A 13,986-nucleotide genomic window follows, 5' to 3' on the forward strand; every position below is an offset into this window, starting at 1 on the left:
GTTTGAGCTTTCAGTAAGCAGGGAGTTAAAGTTACTCATTGAGGAGAGCTGAGAGCTTAATTAGAGGGAAGGGACCAATGACACAGCAGATGACGGAGTAAATATAGTTGCTTTGACAGCGTGAGGAAAGTACTGCCGATAACCGTCAGCTGTCACAGAGGAGATGGGCACTGATGATCAGTGCCCAGCAGTGCCTTCCCCCCCCCCCCCCCCCCCCCCGCCAGTGTCGCCTGTCAGTCGCCTGTCAGTGCAGCATCATCAGTGCTGCCTATCAGTGTTCCGCAAAAAATAAAAAGCCCAGCAGAAATTAAATACCACCAAAAGAAAGCTCTATTTGGTGAAAAAAATGATAAAAATTTCAATGTTGCATGACCACGCAATTGTCATTCAAAGTGCGACAGCACTGAAAGCTGATAATTGGCCTGACCATGAAGGGGATATAAATGCCCAGTAGGCAAGTGGTTAAAGATACTCGTCAGGAGAAAACCTTGGAGCAGCCATTGCTGACCCTGCTTCTAAAAATGCGGGGGGCAGTGTTGGAAATCTTGTTTCTGTACCTTTTGAGCCACTGACCTAGAACAGAATTTAGATGGGTGGTGGACTATAGCGAGGGCCGTGTTTGTCCACACAGGGATGCACTGGTGTTCGGTGTAGGCCGACCTATTGATGTAAGCTGGGATGCAGCAGCTGTGTCCATGCAGCCTCTGTGCCCCAATTGGCATGAATAGGACTGGCTGGCATAAAAGAATTTTCAGAAAGAGAAGTCGTAATGACAAGCCTTAGATACATTAAAAACCGTAATAAAAAAGATTATTTTCCAATAATGAAATTAATATATACATTGTAAAAGGTTTGACTAATAATTATTATTATACAGGATTTATATAGCACCTACAGTTTGCTCAGCGCTTTACAATGTAACGGGAGACAATACAGCAACAATACAGTTCAATACAAGAGGGTTAGGAGGGCCCTGATCCTTGGAGCTTACAATCTAAGCGGGATGTGTTAATTGACTTCCATCCTTACATTTATACCGGAATCTTACCAGTGTGCTGGAGGAGCTATAGGACCTTCTCCACATGATTTTACGGTCTCTATACAGGTTTGTGACTGATTTTATCTATATGACTTCAATAAAAACCTTTGAAAATGGCCCTTGTCGGATGCCTTTGGAATAACTCTGCTTTATATACCCCTGGCTTGTTGGTGGGCTGCATATTTGGTTTTCTGCAGTCTTTGCCCATTCCTCCAGTGGATTGTCAGCAGCACGCACTGGTGGGGACATTGATACCATCAGCCCTAGTGACTAGCGCCTTTAGTCCTGTGTTGTATTTATGTAATTATTATTATTATTATTATTATACAGGACTTATATAGCGCCAACAGTTTGCTCAGCGCTTTACAATATAACGGGAGACAATACAGCAACAATACAGTTCAATACAAGAGGGTTAGGAGGGCCCTGCTCCTTGGAGCTTACAATCTAGGAATGACAACCGTTGTATTTCTTCCATAGTCGATTTTTCTTTGGGTTATGTGCCTACATACTGTTAGACGTTGGAAAATCTGTTCATTGCCTTCAAGCCTTTAACAAGGTCTATGAAATACTTGCAACATTAGGCCCTCGTTCACACCAAAGTGATTTGTCATGCCATTTGACAGTTCAAAAGCGCATGACAAGTCGCACCCTATTTTCAGCAACGGAACTGTTTAAATCGTTGCTACTCAAGTCACAGCTACTTTGAAAAAGGCTCCTGCACTACTTTTCTACATTTTTTTTTTTTTTTTTATTGTGACTTAGGTTAAATGAAGCTGGAATGAAATTGGAATACAAATCGCTCTGATCTGCGGCTTTGAGATTGTGCTAAAGTAGTACAATTTCAAAGCTGCACTGGTGTGAACCAGGGGTAACACCCAGATGTCATGTGCATTTTATTTATGTACAGTTTTATATTTATTTTATTTATTTCAGGTACTTATATAGCGCCGTAAATTTACACAGTGCTTTACAAACCTATATTGTACATTCACATCAGTCCCTAACCCTCAAGGAGTGTACAATCTAAGGTCCCTAAATTACATTCATACATACACATGACAGGAGCCAATTAACCTATCAGCATGTCTTTGGAGTGTGGCAGGAAACCGGAGTACCCGGAGGAAACCCACGCAGTCACAGGGAGAACATGCAAACTCCAGGCAGGTGGTGCTGGGGTTGGGATTTGAACCAGCAACCCTAGTACTGCCAGGTGGAAGTGCTAACCATTTAGCCACTGTGATGCCCTATCTACTCATTTCACAGCTACTTTGAAAAAGGTTCCTGCGCTACTTTTCTGCGATTTTATTGTGACTTGCATTGACTTATGTTAAATGAAGCTGCAATGAAATTGGAGGAAACCCACGCAGTCACAGGGCGAACATGCAAACTCCAGGCAGGTGGTGCTGTGGTTGGGATTTGAACCAGCGACCCTAGTACTGCCAGGTGGAAGTGCTAACCATTTAGCCACTGTGATGCCCTATCTACTCATTCCCTCCTAAATATTTTTTTTTTTTTTTTTTTTTTTGTAGGCTGGTTTGTGTGATATGGATCTTTGCCTCAGATAATGTCCAGCACTGAATACCAGAGCACTTGAATCATTGGAGGACCATGGCGAAAACTAGAATTCCTGGACATGAAGTCAAAAAGTATTCAACGTTCTAGATGATTGTGCTCGCTTGGATTGCTTTTTACACCAGCAGAAGCCTTCTCCAAGGTTTGCTGTTACATTTTGGGTACCGTACAGTGTGTGTAAATGAACAGTCGGGGACCAGAAACATGGGAAATACCTGTGTATGCAGAGAAGAGAGTGGACTGGAGGACAATGTAGACTCTCCAAGCCAACAAACTGAAAACCGCATCACACCTTCCAGTGAGACCAGAAACCGCCCAAGGGACCCAGTGCGGCCTCCGAGGAGGGGTCGGGGGCCACACGAACCTCGGAGGAAAAAACCTAATGTAGACGGCCTGGTGCTGGATACTCTGGCTGTCATTAGAACGCTGGTGGACAAGTAAGTTTTTATGCTGTTCATTGTCTATATAACAACACTTGATTTTTCTGTGAATCCGCATTAGGTGATTGTAGCTGTGTCAGTGCAATAACTGATCATTTCAATAGTAGTCCTCCCAAGAGCTTGTCCTGGAAAAATTTACTTTTAGTGCAGATAAAAAAAATGACAGTACTCATCTATTTGATTTTTTTTTTTTTTTTTTTTTTTAATAATATCTCTACTTCTATTCATAGGATTAGTAATTACACAGAGATTAAGGACAGAGCTGCATGGTTTACTCTCTGATTGTGCTCTCTACTTCAGAACAAATAGAAGTGAAATGGACTACCTGGGTTGCTCATATGTTCAATGAGTGCTAACTTGTACTAAGCAGCAGCTGTTCATCCTCTACATCTCTGGTAACTAGTCCGAGTAGGAGGTCTTTGTTCCAAAGGCCAGTCGGTCACGGTACAGTGATTCTTGGTCATGCAGTAAAATTGTTCCTGCTACGGGCTGTCAGTGCCCATGTTTCAGTCTGTCTGTGTGCATATTCCACCAATGATTTTTAACTTCAATCAAAAAGGAAGTGGTTTGTAAAATGTTTAAAGTGTACTTTTGTGGCCTGTTTGGTACTGTTGAGCCTTTTTTTTTTTTTTGTTTTTTGTTTGTGTTTTTTGGTTTTGTTTTATTTTGTTTTTTCAGTCTGCATCTGGGGTGATTTAAGTTGGCCATAGAAGAGAATGGGCGGGTGATATTTGTTATTGCCAACATCCCTCACTGAACTAAAAAATAAGTGAGGGATGTTGGCAATAACAAATATCACCCGCCCATTCTCTTCTATGCCCAACTTAAATCTCCCCAGATGCAGACTGAAAAAACAAAAAAAACAAAAAAACACCAAAAGAATACAAAAACAAACAAAACCGGCTCAATAGTACCCAATGGGCCACAAAAGTCATACACTTTAAAAATTTTACAAACCACTTCCTTTTTGATTAAAGTGTATGACTTTTGTGGCCAATTGGGTACTATTGAGCCGGTTTTGTTTTATTATTTTGTTTTGTTTTGTTTTGTTTTTTCAGTCTGCATCTGGGGAGATTTAAGTTGGCCATAGAAGAGAATGGGCGGGTGATATGTTATTGCCAACATCCCTCACTTATTTTTTAGTTCAGTGAGGGATGTTGGCAATAACAAATATCACCCGCCCATTCTCTTCTATGGCCAACTTAAATCTCCCCAGATGCAGACTGAAAAAACAAAATAAAACAAAAACAAAAAACAAAAAAAAAAAAAAAAAAGGCTCAACAGTACCAAACAGGCCACAAAAGTACACTTTAAAAATTTTACAAACCACTTCCTTTTTGATTAAAGTTAAAAATCATTGGTGGAATATGCACACAGACAGACTGAAACATGGGAACTGACAGCCCGTAGCAGAAACAATTTTACTGTATGGGACTTTTAGGGCAGATGTGACAGGTGTGTTCGCTAATATGCCAAACTTTATTACAATAATAAAATGACAAACAGCAGAAGTGCGATCAGTGTTATTACATAAACATAACTCTAATAGATGCAATACCTTATATGTACATAATACAAATGTAATATGCCTTTTGAAGGCTATAATTATTAAAATGTCAGATCAGGACCCAACACATTTTGGAATAACTCCATCAGGGAATAAAACAGGGGTAGGTGCAGGGGCGGACTGACAACTCATGGGGCCCCCGGGCAATAGGGAATCATGGGGCCCCTGTGTCCTTGCCCACACTCAAATCACAACCCAAAAAAGCCTATGAAAGGTACCAGGGGCATCTCATGGGCCCCCCTACTGACTCCGGGCCCTCGGGCAGTGCCCGAGTCCCCGAATGGTCAGTCCGCCCCTGGGTAGGTATTCTCTAGAAGGTAATCTCCATTCCCACTTTTTTTTTCTTTTTTTTTTTTTTTAAATATGGAGATCACATACAAAGTGGTATTGACAGTCAAAAGTGCACAATATATTGCATAATCCATACTGTACTTACAAACTGAATCACCAACAACATAAAAATCATGGTTTAGGTACAAATTGTTCCAAAGATTAGGCTACCAACATATTGCCGTCCACCAGGGGCCCGGACCGAAGGTACATCCCAGGGATCAGCTCACATCCACTGCGGCCACCCACTGCATAACAAAAAGGACAAGCCATTGGGGATTCCACACCTCTCACATGGACAAGAGTAGCTAAGAATGAAAGAGACTATACCGGTAGCCTAATCCTTGGAACTGTTTGTAGTGAGATGGCATGCTGTGTCTGTGAATGTCTGTAGACTGTGTCAGGGGGACTAGTGGTGGGATAGGCTTAAGCTGGTCATAGATGGATCGGATCTCAGCTGGTTCAACAGGGTCCAGACAAGATAGAGAGAAAACAGGTGGCGCACACACCTAGTCCATTATCCAAGGTTTATTGTAGGAATGAAATAATAAAAACATACTCACAGACGAAGCATGTATCTAAAAAGCATAGAAAAGTGACAATGGCCACAACGGCGGGCAAGGTGTTCTCACTGTCAAATGTCTGACGCGTTTCGGGGACGAATCCCTTTCCTCAGAGCTGATGACCAACCTCTGATGCTGATGTATGATGTATGGAAATAAAGAGCCTCGCTGTTGATGCCGCATGCCTTAGATACATGCTTCGTCTGTGAGTATGTTTTTATTATTTCATTCCTACAATAAACCTTGGATAATGCACTAGGTGTGTGCGCCACCTGTTTTCTCTCTATCCAGTGGCTGATTTCCCCGTCTGAGGAGGGCTGCACCCCTGGAACATTTCCTTTGGTTGTCGCTGTCCTGGTACCCTTGGCTTCCCTTTTGGCTGTGCATGTCCTGAGGCTCTGGAGAGTACATACGATATCCAGACAAGATTCGATCCATCTATGGACAGGCTGGTATACTGAAGTCGATCCACAGTACAACCAGCCTGTAGTGTTTTTTGGTTTTTTGTTTTTTTTCATGCAATTACTGATGGTGGCTGTAGCTGCCAGCAGTGTGCATTGTGTTTTGCTGCTGCGGTAGGGGTTCCCCCATCAATACTGTCTGTGTTGATCGGGAGTCAAGCAGTTTTCTTTCCTTCCACCTGTGGTGGAAGGAGAGAAAATTGCATAATCTATGGGCTGCTTTACTGTTTCCTCCTTGATATGCCAGCGCAGGAAGCATCCTGTCTGCTCTCTCCTCCCCTCTCCTTACATAGAATATTGTGAACTTGGCCAAATGGAGTTAAGAGACCCTGTCTACTTAGGGCACCGGACCACCTTATCTTCCCTTCATGGTATTCCGCCACTGCTCCTTCCTTTTCTGGCTGCATTCGCATAATACCCATTTCATAAGGGTATGGGGAATCATTCCATGAAGCAGCACTAAGGCTGCCTTTTACACCGGAGTGTTAGCAAGTTTTGGAGTGTGGGTTTTTTATTTTTATTTTTTGTGCATTTTACAGAATTATTTTTTTTCAGGTGCATTTGGGCTTGAGCCTTTTTTTTTTTTTTTTGTTTTTGTTTTTTTTTTTTGCCAATTGAAAGCTAGTTACTAGGAGGAGATGGTTGTTTCAGCTTGAAAAAACCCCACAAAGGTAGCTCTTGTACTTCTTCTTTTTTTTTTTTTGAGTTACAGGCATCTAAGTGCTCATATGTGAACTCCCACAATTTAAAAGCATGGGATTTTGGTTGTTGAACATTTTGGAGCTTTGTGTTTGAAGCTACAAAATGCTTTCATGTGAATCGGCACTAAGGTTTAGCTGCCAGTTGCACACAGTCACTTGACTAAGGGGCAAGGTGACATGGTCTCTCTAAAGCGATCTGAATCATTCTATTACCCTTTTAAAGTCAATAAGCAGCTTTTGTCTTTTATATTGCATGAGATCTCATAGTCTCCGGTATCCTTTTTCACTGAATGATGTTGAATTGGAGCCTGCCAAAAGGCAGATCAGTCTTTCGTGGCCCCAACACTGCCTTTGGAGCTTTATTCACAAATATTAAGCCTAAGTAGAAGGTGGTACAACACAGGATTTTTTTAATTAAAACAAATCTGCACCTTTGCCCAGTACTAATTAAAAAACAAAACAAAAACCTGTTAGAACCTTAAGGGCCTTTTCATATTAGGAACTGCATGTAAAGTACACAGGAACGCTGTGCGGTTCCTGTGTGATTCGCATGCAGTTCTGTGCAGTGCGTTTTCAGCCCTATTCATTTTGAATGGACTGAAATCACACCGCACCAAAAGTAGTGCATGCTTTTGAAATGCAATGCAACTGTAACGCATGGCATTTTTGTAGTATGCGATCCGGTGCCAACAAACGCAGCGCATTTGTGACCTGCGTTTAGGGTGTCCTTTAACTTTGCACTGACACCAGCAGCAGATCGCAAGGGCAGTGTGATTGGAATGTGGTGTGGGAAACCGCACTGCATTCAAGAATGAAAAAGCCCAAAAAAATAAAATGAAATACTGCCTGTAAGGCTCACACTGTCCCGAGGCTGCAGGTTGTTTGCGGGTGCAGGAATCGCACCTGTTCCCGTAACTACCCACAGCAAAATAGCACTGATCTTGCAAGCTGGGTGGGACTGCCATTCATTCTGAATGGCACGTCCACGCATCTCGGCCCACAGCACGTTTGCTGGTTTGGGAACCGCAGGGAACCCACTTGGTCAAAAAGACTATGCTGGTTCCCTGCGGCGACATTTTTAACCGCCTCCCACCCGCCATATAGTAAAATGACGGGCGCAAGGCAGTCCTTCCGTTGTGGGAGGACATCATATGACATCCTCCCATTCTAACTGCGCATTAGCGGCTCCGGGAGCGCGCGGCGATCGGCGGTGCGCTATGTCCCTCGGACTTAGAGGATCACCGATCAACGGAAAGAGCCGAAGATGTCGGCTCGGTCATGTGATCAGCTGTGTCCAATCACAGCTGATCACATGTAAACAGGGAAATGCCGGTTATCTGCATTTCTCTCCTCACGAGCTGTCACGCTGACAGAGGAGAGCCGGTAATCGGCTTTCCTTGGAGGGGACATGTACACAGATCATCAGAGCACTGATGATCTGTGTAGCCCCAGCAGTGCCACCTGTCAGTGCCAGCTGTCAGTGCTCATCCATGCCACCTGCCAGTGCCCATCAGAGCCACATCAATGCCACATATCAGTACCCATCTGAGCTGCCTTTCAGTGCCGCCTGTCAGTGCTGCCTATCAATGCCGCCATATGAGTGCTGCCTTTCGGTGCCCATCAGTGATACCTGTCAATGCTCATCAGTGCCACCTATCAATGCCCATCAGTGCCCATCACTACAGCCTCATTAGCGCACATCAGTGAAGGAGAAAAATCACTTATTTACAAAGTTTTGGGTTTTTTTTTTCAAAATTTTCAGTGGTTTTTGGTTTAAGAAAAAATAAACCCAGAGGTGATTAAATACCGCCAAAATAAAGCTCTATCTGTCACAAAAAAAGGATAAAAATTTAATTTGGGTACAGTGTTGCTTGACCACGCAATTGTCATTCAAAGTGTGACAGCGCTGAAAGCTGGAAATTGGCCTGGACAGGAAGGGGGTAGAAGTGCCCTGTAGGCTAGTGGTTAAAAAGGTGCATGCACCTTTTTCCTGGGGGAAACGTGGCCACAGCAGCCCATTCAAACAAATGGGCTGCAGTGCCTGAGCAAATGGGGGCTGCACGGCTAGCAGTAGTGAGAACCGAGTGTGAAATACAACTTCAAGGGAGTGAAGATCATTTGTGAAGGTAGCAGAACAGGTATTGAAGAGCTACTTCTGCCCAGTTGTCTTCTGACTTCCAGATATTTCAGATTCCCATCCACCAGCCGCTAAATGACTACAGGGCACAGTAGCAAAGTAAACTACACAGAAATTTCACTGGAAGATCTGTGGGGTAGGAGAACCAATACATGAACAATGTATTTCCATAGAAATGTCCTTATAGATTTAATCATATGAAAATGTCTGTCTTTCACTTGCATGTGTTAAAGATGTGGACAAATTCCAAAAATGGTTATCAAAGTTTGCCTGATGTAGCAGTCAGCAGGGTGTCGGGGAACATCGGCTCTCCTTTAAAGTCAAACTCCAGGAATTCAGTCACTTTCTAAAATGTGCTGAGTTTCAATTCCAATGAGGTGTTAACCGCCTTGTGGACTTATCTCTTCACAATTTACATTTTTACTGCGCACTGATCGCATAGCTTAACCCATCCCTCCTCCTGCCCAATCACAGAGTGCTTTATATATTATGTGAACCCATTCACAAAATAAAAATCCTTCTGCGAATGGACAGCGGAGGGTAGGGGCAAGCAGTGTGCCGCCTTATGTGAGAAGGCAGTCTTGTCAGAGCCCTGGGATTATACAGATGACTGTACCCCACTGCTCAGTAAAACAGTCAGTGGTAAACAAGAGACAAGTCTATAAGGTGGCATGCACCTTGTTGGACTTTACCCTTAGTAATCTAGCATATTTTAGAAAGTGACTGAATTCCTGGAATTCAGCTTTACAGTTAATTTCCAGGAATTCAGCTCCTTTGTTAAAAGTGTAGGCACACTATGAGTTAAATCCAGTGATGTACATGACATTTCCTGGATTTCTCTTTTAAAATTTAGCCCGACATTGGTCATTCTGATCTGGGCGTGTTTAACGATGGAGTCGCTACAACTGCTATGCCTGCCCGTCATCTCTTCCTGCCCAATCACCAATGCTCTTCACTCTCTTAAAGAGCTACTTCTACCTAGTTCGCTTCTGATGGACTTTCGGATGTTTCAGATTCTTTTTTCCATCCACTGGCCACTGACTACAGGGCACAGTAGCAAAGTAAATTGCACAGAAATTTCACTAGAAAATCTGTGGGGTAGGAGCACGCCGTAAATGAACAATGTTTTTTTTTTTTTTTTTATAGAAATGTGCTTACAGATTATACTCTATCATTATATAATCTGACAAGGAAGATGCTGCCTTTCCAATCACAGAAGCCTTTGTAATATGTGAACATCTTCACAAAATACAAAGGCTTCTGTAAATGGGCAGCAGAGAAGAGAGGCTGGCGTAGCTGCTCTGTGTGCTTCTCTCCTCTCCGGTCCCTGAGTGTCTCTCTAGCAGAGCAATAAATCTGTCGGGTGTCATGTATCTCCTTGGACATAACACATAGTGTGCCTTCTGTTCTTACAAAGTGGATGAATTTCTGGAATTCAGCTTTAACAGCAATATGAAGGTTCCGACACCGTTAGACACTGGTTGTAATTTTTGTTCAGATGTTTTTATTGAACATACAAGAGCACATATCTAACGGCAAGTAATGTATGAGATGCTGATGAAGATGCCGGTTACAATGCCGATAGACATAATCATGAAGGAACACGGGCGTGCAATTTTTATATTTTGGTATAGAGGGTGGAAAAAAAAAAAAGTGTCACATGAAGCAATACAAGGGTGGTAGTACTCCCTGAGTTACCTAGAATATCAGAAAGGAGCAAAGAAAAAAGTAGAGCAGAAGAAGGGTCTCAAGACTGAGGTTCCAGACTGTCTGTGATACTCACTTTAGTGTATGATTGGGGGGAAAAAAAAAGACAATGGTTGTAGTTTTTTGAAGCCTTTGTTACTAGTCTTCTGAGATTTGTCCATCCCTACATTAGACTTGTATACAGGTAGTCCCCACATTAAAAAAAAAAAAAAAAAAAAAAATCTGACTTGCATACTTCAGACCGAAGGCAGTGTGACATGATGCTGGTCCCAGAAGCCGCTGATTGGCCATCTTGCTGCTCACCACATGCTGCCACCTACTGTCCAGTGGAAATAGAAACCACACCTCCTGCGCTCAGGGACCCAGATCAAGGGTGGAAGGATGGGAAGAAAACTTGTAGAAGTTCGTCCACCAATGGATCAAAGGTTGTGCAGCTCTAAACAAGGCTGGGAAAGCCCGACCAGTACTGCAAAGTAAAACATAAAGCGCACCAACCTTGCGCATTACCTCAAACTGTGATTTTATTAAAATGAGATCTATATTCACAAAGAAGTAAAACAAGCGTATAGGATCCTCAAAGGAACATTGGAAGTGTAAAACCGGTGCAAGTCACATCACGAGGGGAGACTCTCAGGGTTCGGCTGACGCTTTTCAAAGGGGGTCCCTTCTTAATCAGATGCAGGGACCCCCTTTGAAATGTGTCAGAACCACCTACTGTCCACCAGATCTGTCATCAATGCCAAATCACTGCATGGCCAGATATCCCTTCCCTATGTTATCCAAAACTTAAAAATAATTTTTTGGCTGATGATGCATTTAAAAAAAAAAAAAACTACCTGTTTCATCTTGCATACAAATTTCAACTTGAGAACAAACCTACAGAACCGATCTTGTTTGTAACCCTGCCTGTAAAGCTTGAAGCGGAGGTGATGGTGTTTGCCCCTTTTGCTGAAGTTATGTCACTAGCTGGTTGGGAATCGATAGTCTGACTGTGCAACATCTGTCTGACATAATTTCCTGTTCAAAATGACTCTGATCCATCAGCATGTCCTTTGCTTTGAAACACATAATCCTTGGATCATTGGCTTCTTGTTATTGATGAAACATTGAGTCTAATTAAGATTACACATTCTTTCCTGTGCTTGTCTAAAATCAATATTGTAACAATTGTCTTTCAGTGACCAGGAGCCCCCCTATTCCATGATCACGCTGCATGAAATGGCAGAAACAGGTAAATATTAGCTCCTTATATTCTGCATGTGTATATATTTTAATACATATACATTTTTTTTTTTTTCTTTTAATCATAGATGATGACATTTAAAACGTACACCTATATTAAGCCAGTGAAAAAATCAGTGCTTAATAAACCTAAATTGTGAACAAAAAAATCATATGTGAAAGTCCATAGCTATCCACGTGTTTTGATAAGTCCATACAAACAGTAATGTCCCACATGTGAGTGTAATTGTAATCCCTTCACAAAGAAATATTTGTGCAGAAGGAATATTCAACTTATCCATTGGTAATCGTGCACTTATATGCTTTAAAGACTCCACCACTGTGTGTCACCAACGATTGAGGTCTCTTACCAGATCTGTTGGACCATAAAATTATGAATGGTCAAATTCGCTTAAGCGATTTTACTCCTTCAGTGCTTCCCAGCATAAGATCAGAGAGCGCACCTCCACTGATGGAGACTGGCACCAAGGAAAAAAAAAACCATATCCCTCAATAGTGTAGTACAGTGGTCGGCAAGCCGCGGCTCGTGAGCCACATGCGGCTCTTTACACATTTTAATGCGGCTCTTCTGTGTGCCGGGCGCCCGCTCCCCTCCCTCCTCTCGGGCGGCCGAGGACTCTGCAGCTAGCCCAGCAATGATTGGCCAGTCTCGCTGCCACTCACATCCTGATAGCTAGTGATTGGCTGTCAGGATGTGTGTAGGCGGGGCAGCGTGACGAACATGAGGGGAGCTAGGCTCCTCTCACAGTCTGCCCTGAAGATCGGAACGGCGCGGGGAACACGGCGAGAGGAACGCGCGGAGCAAAGGTAAGTGAATTGACACAGGAGGGACTTGGCTTACTACTTGCTACTTACTTACTACTACTATATGAGGGATGAATTAATATGGGGGATGAATTAATATGGGGGATGAATTACTATATGGGGGATGAATTACTATATGGGGAATTAATTACTATATGGGGGATGAATTACTATATGGGGGATGAATTACTATATGGGGGATGAATTACTATATGGGGGATGAATTACTATAAAAACTTATTGAAACTAAAAACAGTGTACCATCCTATGTATTTTCAGTTTTAAAAATGTGGCTCTCAAAATAAATTTCAATCGTGGTTTTGGCGAGATTTGGCTCAGTTGAAAAAAAAGGGGGTCCACGATATATCCACGATATCCTGAGGAAGCCACGTGACCCTGTAGCATCCATTTTTATTCTTTTAATAAAGTTTTAAAGGATAAACACTTTTAAATTACTGCAGAACACAGGCATGTGGCTGGTGGAGCTTCTAAAGTACTTTGCACAGCAGTGGGTGAAGGCCTCAGGAAGGGGTGAAGTGGGAAAGCTTAGGATTGCCAAGAACCAAGGAAAAACAGAGGTGTGTTTTTGTTTTTTTGTTTTTTCCCTCAATGAGGAGCTGGCCAGCCTTCAGGATATAGGAGGCAAACCAGCGCCATTCTTTGTAACTGAAAAGGATGCTCCCTTGGCGCAGTAACAGAGTGTGGGGGGGGGGGGCACACACTACCAGTATTTACTGAGAGCTTACCAGTGTCTACGAGATGGCTGCATATAGAGCATTTTAAAGAGATCAGAAGACAGGAGCTTCATTGGGGAACAGGGGGCTACCACCATCATTGCTGAGACCCGGTTAAAGATCAGAGGCATCTTCAAGGCGTATTTCCTCTAGCGCACTGGCCCTGCAGGGTCTATGTGTTGAGGTGAGGGGGCAATCCAGCTGGTGACGGATTCATTTCCCAAGACCACCTGTATCAGAAATTGTTACCTGCATTTATTTCATAACAGTAGGACTTATTCTGCACGTGGATTTTTCCTGTGGTCATTGCCACGATTATTATTGTATTTCTGGAAGTTTGTCATTCTTTTGCACACTTTTTGACACAAGGTGTTTATATCATGCAGGGTTTTTCCCATGTACGGGATTGATCATATTGGAGGTGTGTTTTTAAAAGGGGCAAGTGATTTTGTTTTAAAAATAGTTTTTTGTTCGTGAAGGTTTTTTCAGGTAGAAGTGTCACTATTTTTTTCACTTTATGGGGATTATTTAGGACCTTTTGGTCACACGGATAGTGTCATTGCTTGCACATTTGTGCATTTAGGTATTAGGGTCACTTATGTGGATGTCGTTCTGGGCACACACTGTTTATCACAGTTTAGCCTTCCACGGCCGGACGGCTATTTATTATTCACCATTCTTATTGG

At 42.7% G+C, this 13,986-nt stretch overlaps 1 protein-coding gene across 1 annotated transcript in view; it reads left to right on the plus strand.

Moving 5' to 3' along the window:
* The window catches only part of RSPRY1 (ring finger and SPRY domain containing 1), a 51,537-nt gene that overhangs the window by 8,647 nt on the left and 28,904 nt on the right, over positions 1-13,986 (plus strand). The window contains exons 2-3 of the mRNA XM_089689784.1: positions 2,572-3,051; positions 11,699-11,751. Coding sequence (XP_089545910.1) covers positions 2,705-3,051; positions 11,699-11,751 — 400 coding nt within the window. The 5' untranslated portion in view covers positions 2,572-2,704. The remainder of the gene's footprint in view (positions 1-2,571; positions 3,052-11,698; positions 11,752-13,986) is intronic.

The sequence above is a fragment of the Staurois parvus genome, unplaced genomic scaffold, assembly GCF_062004578.1.
Source record: "Staurois parvus isolate SC_StPar_1 unplaced genomic scaffold, SC_StPar_1.0 ptg000498l, whole genome shotgun sequence".
Taxonomy (NCBI): Eukaryota; Metazoa; Chordata; class Amphibia; order Anura; family Ranidae; genus Staurois; species Staurois parvus.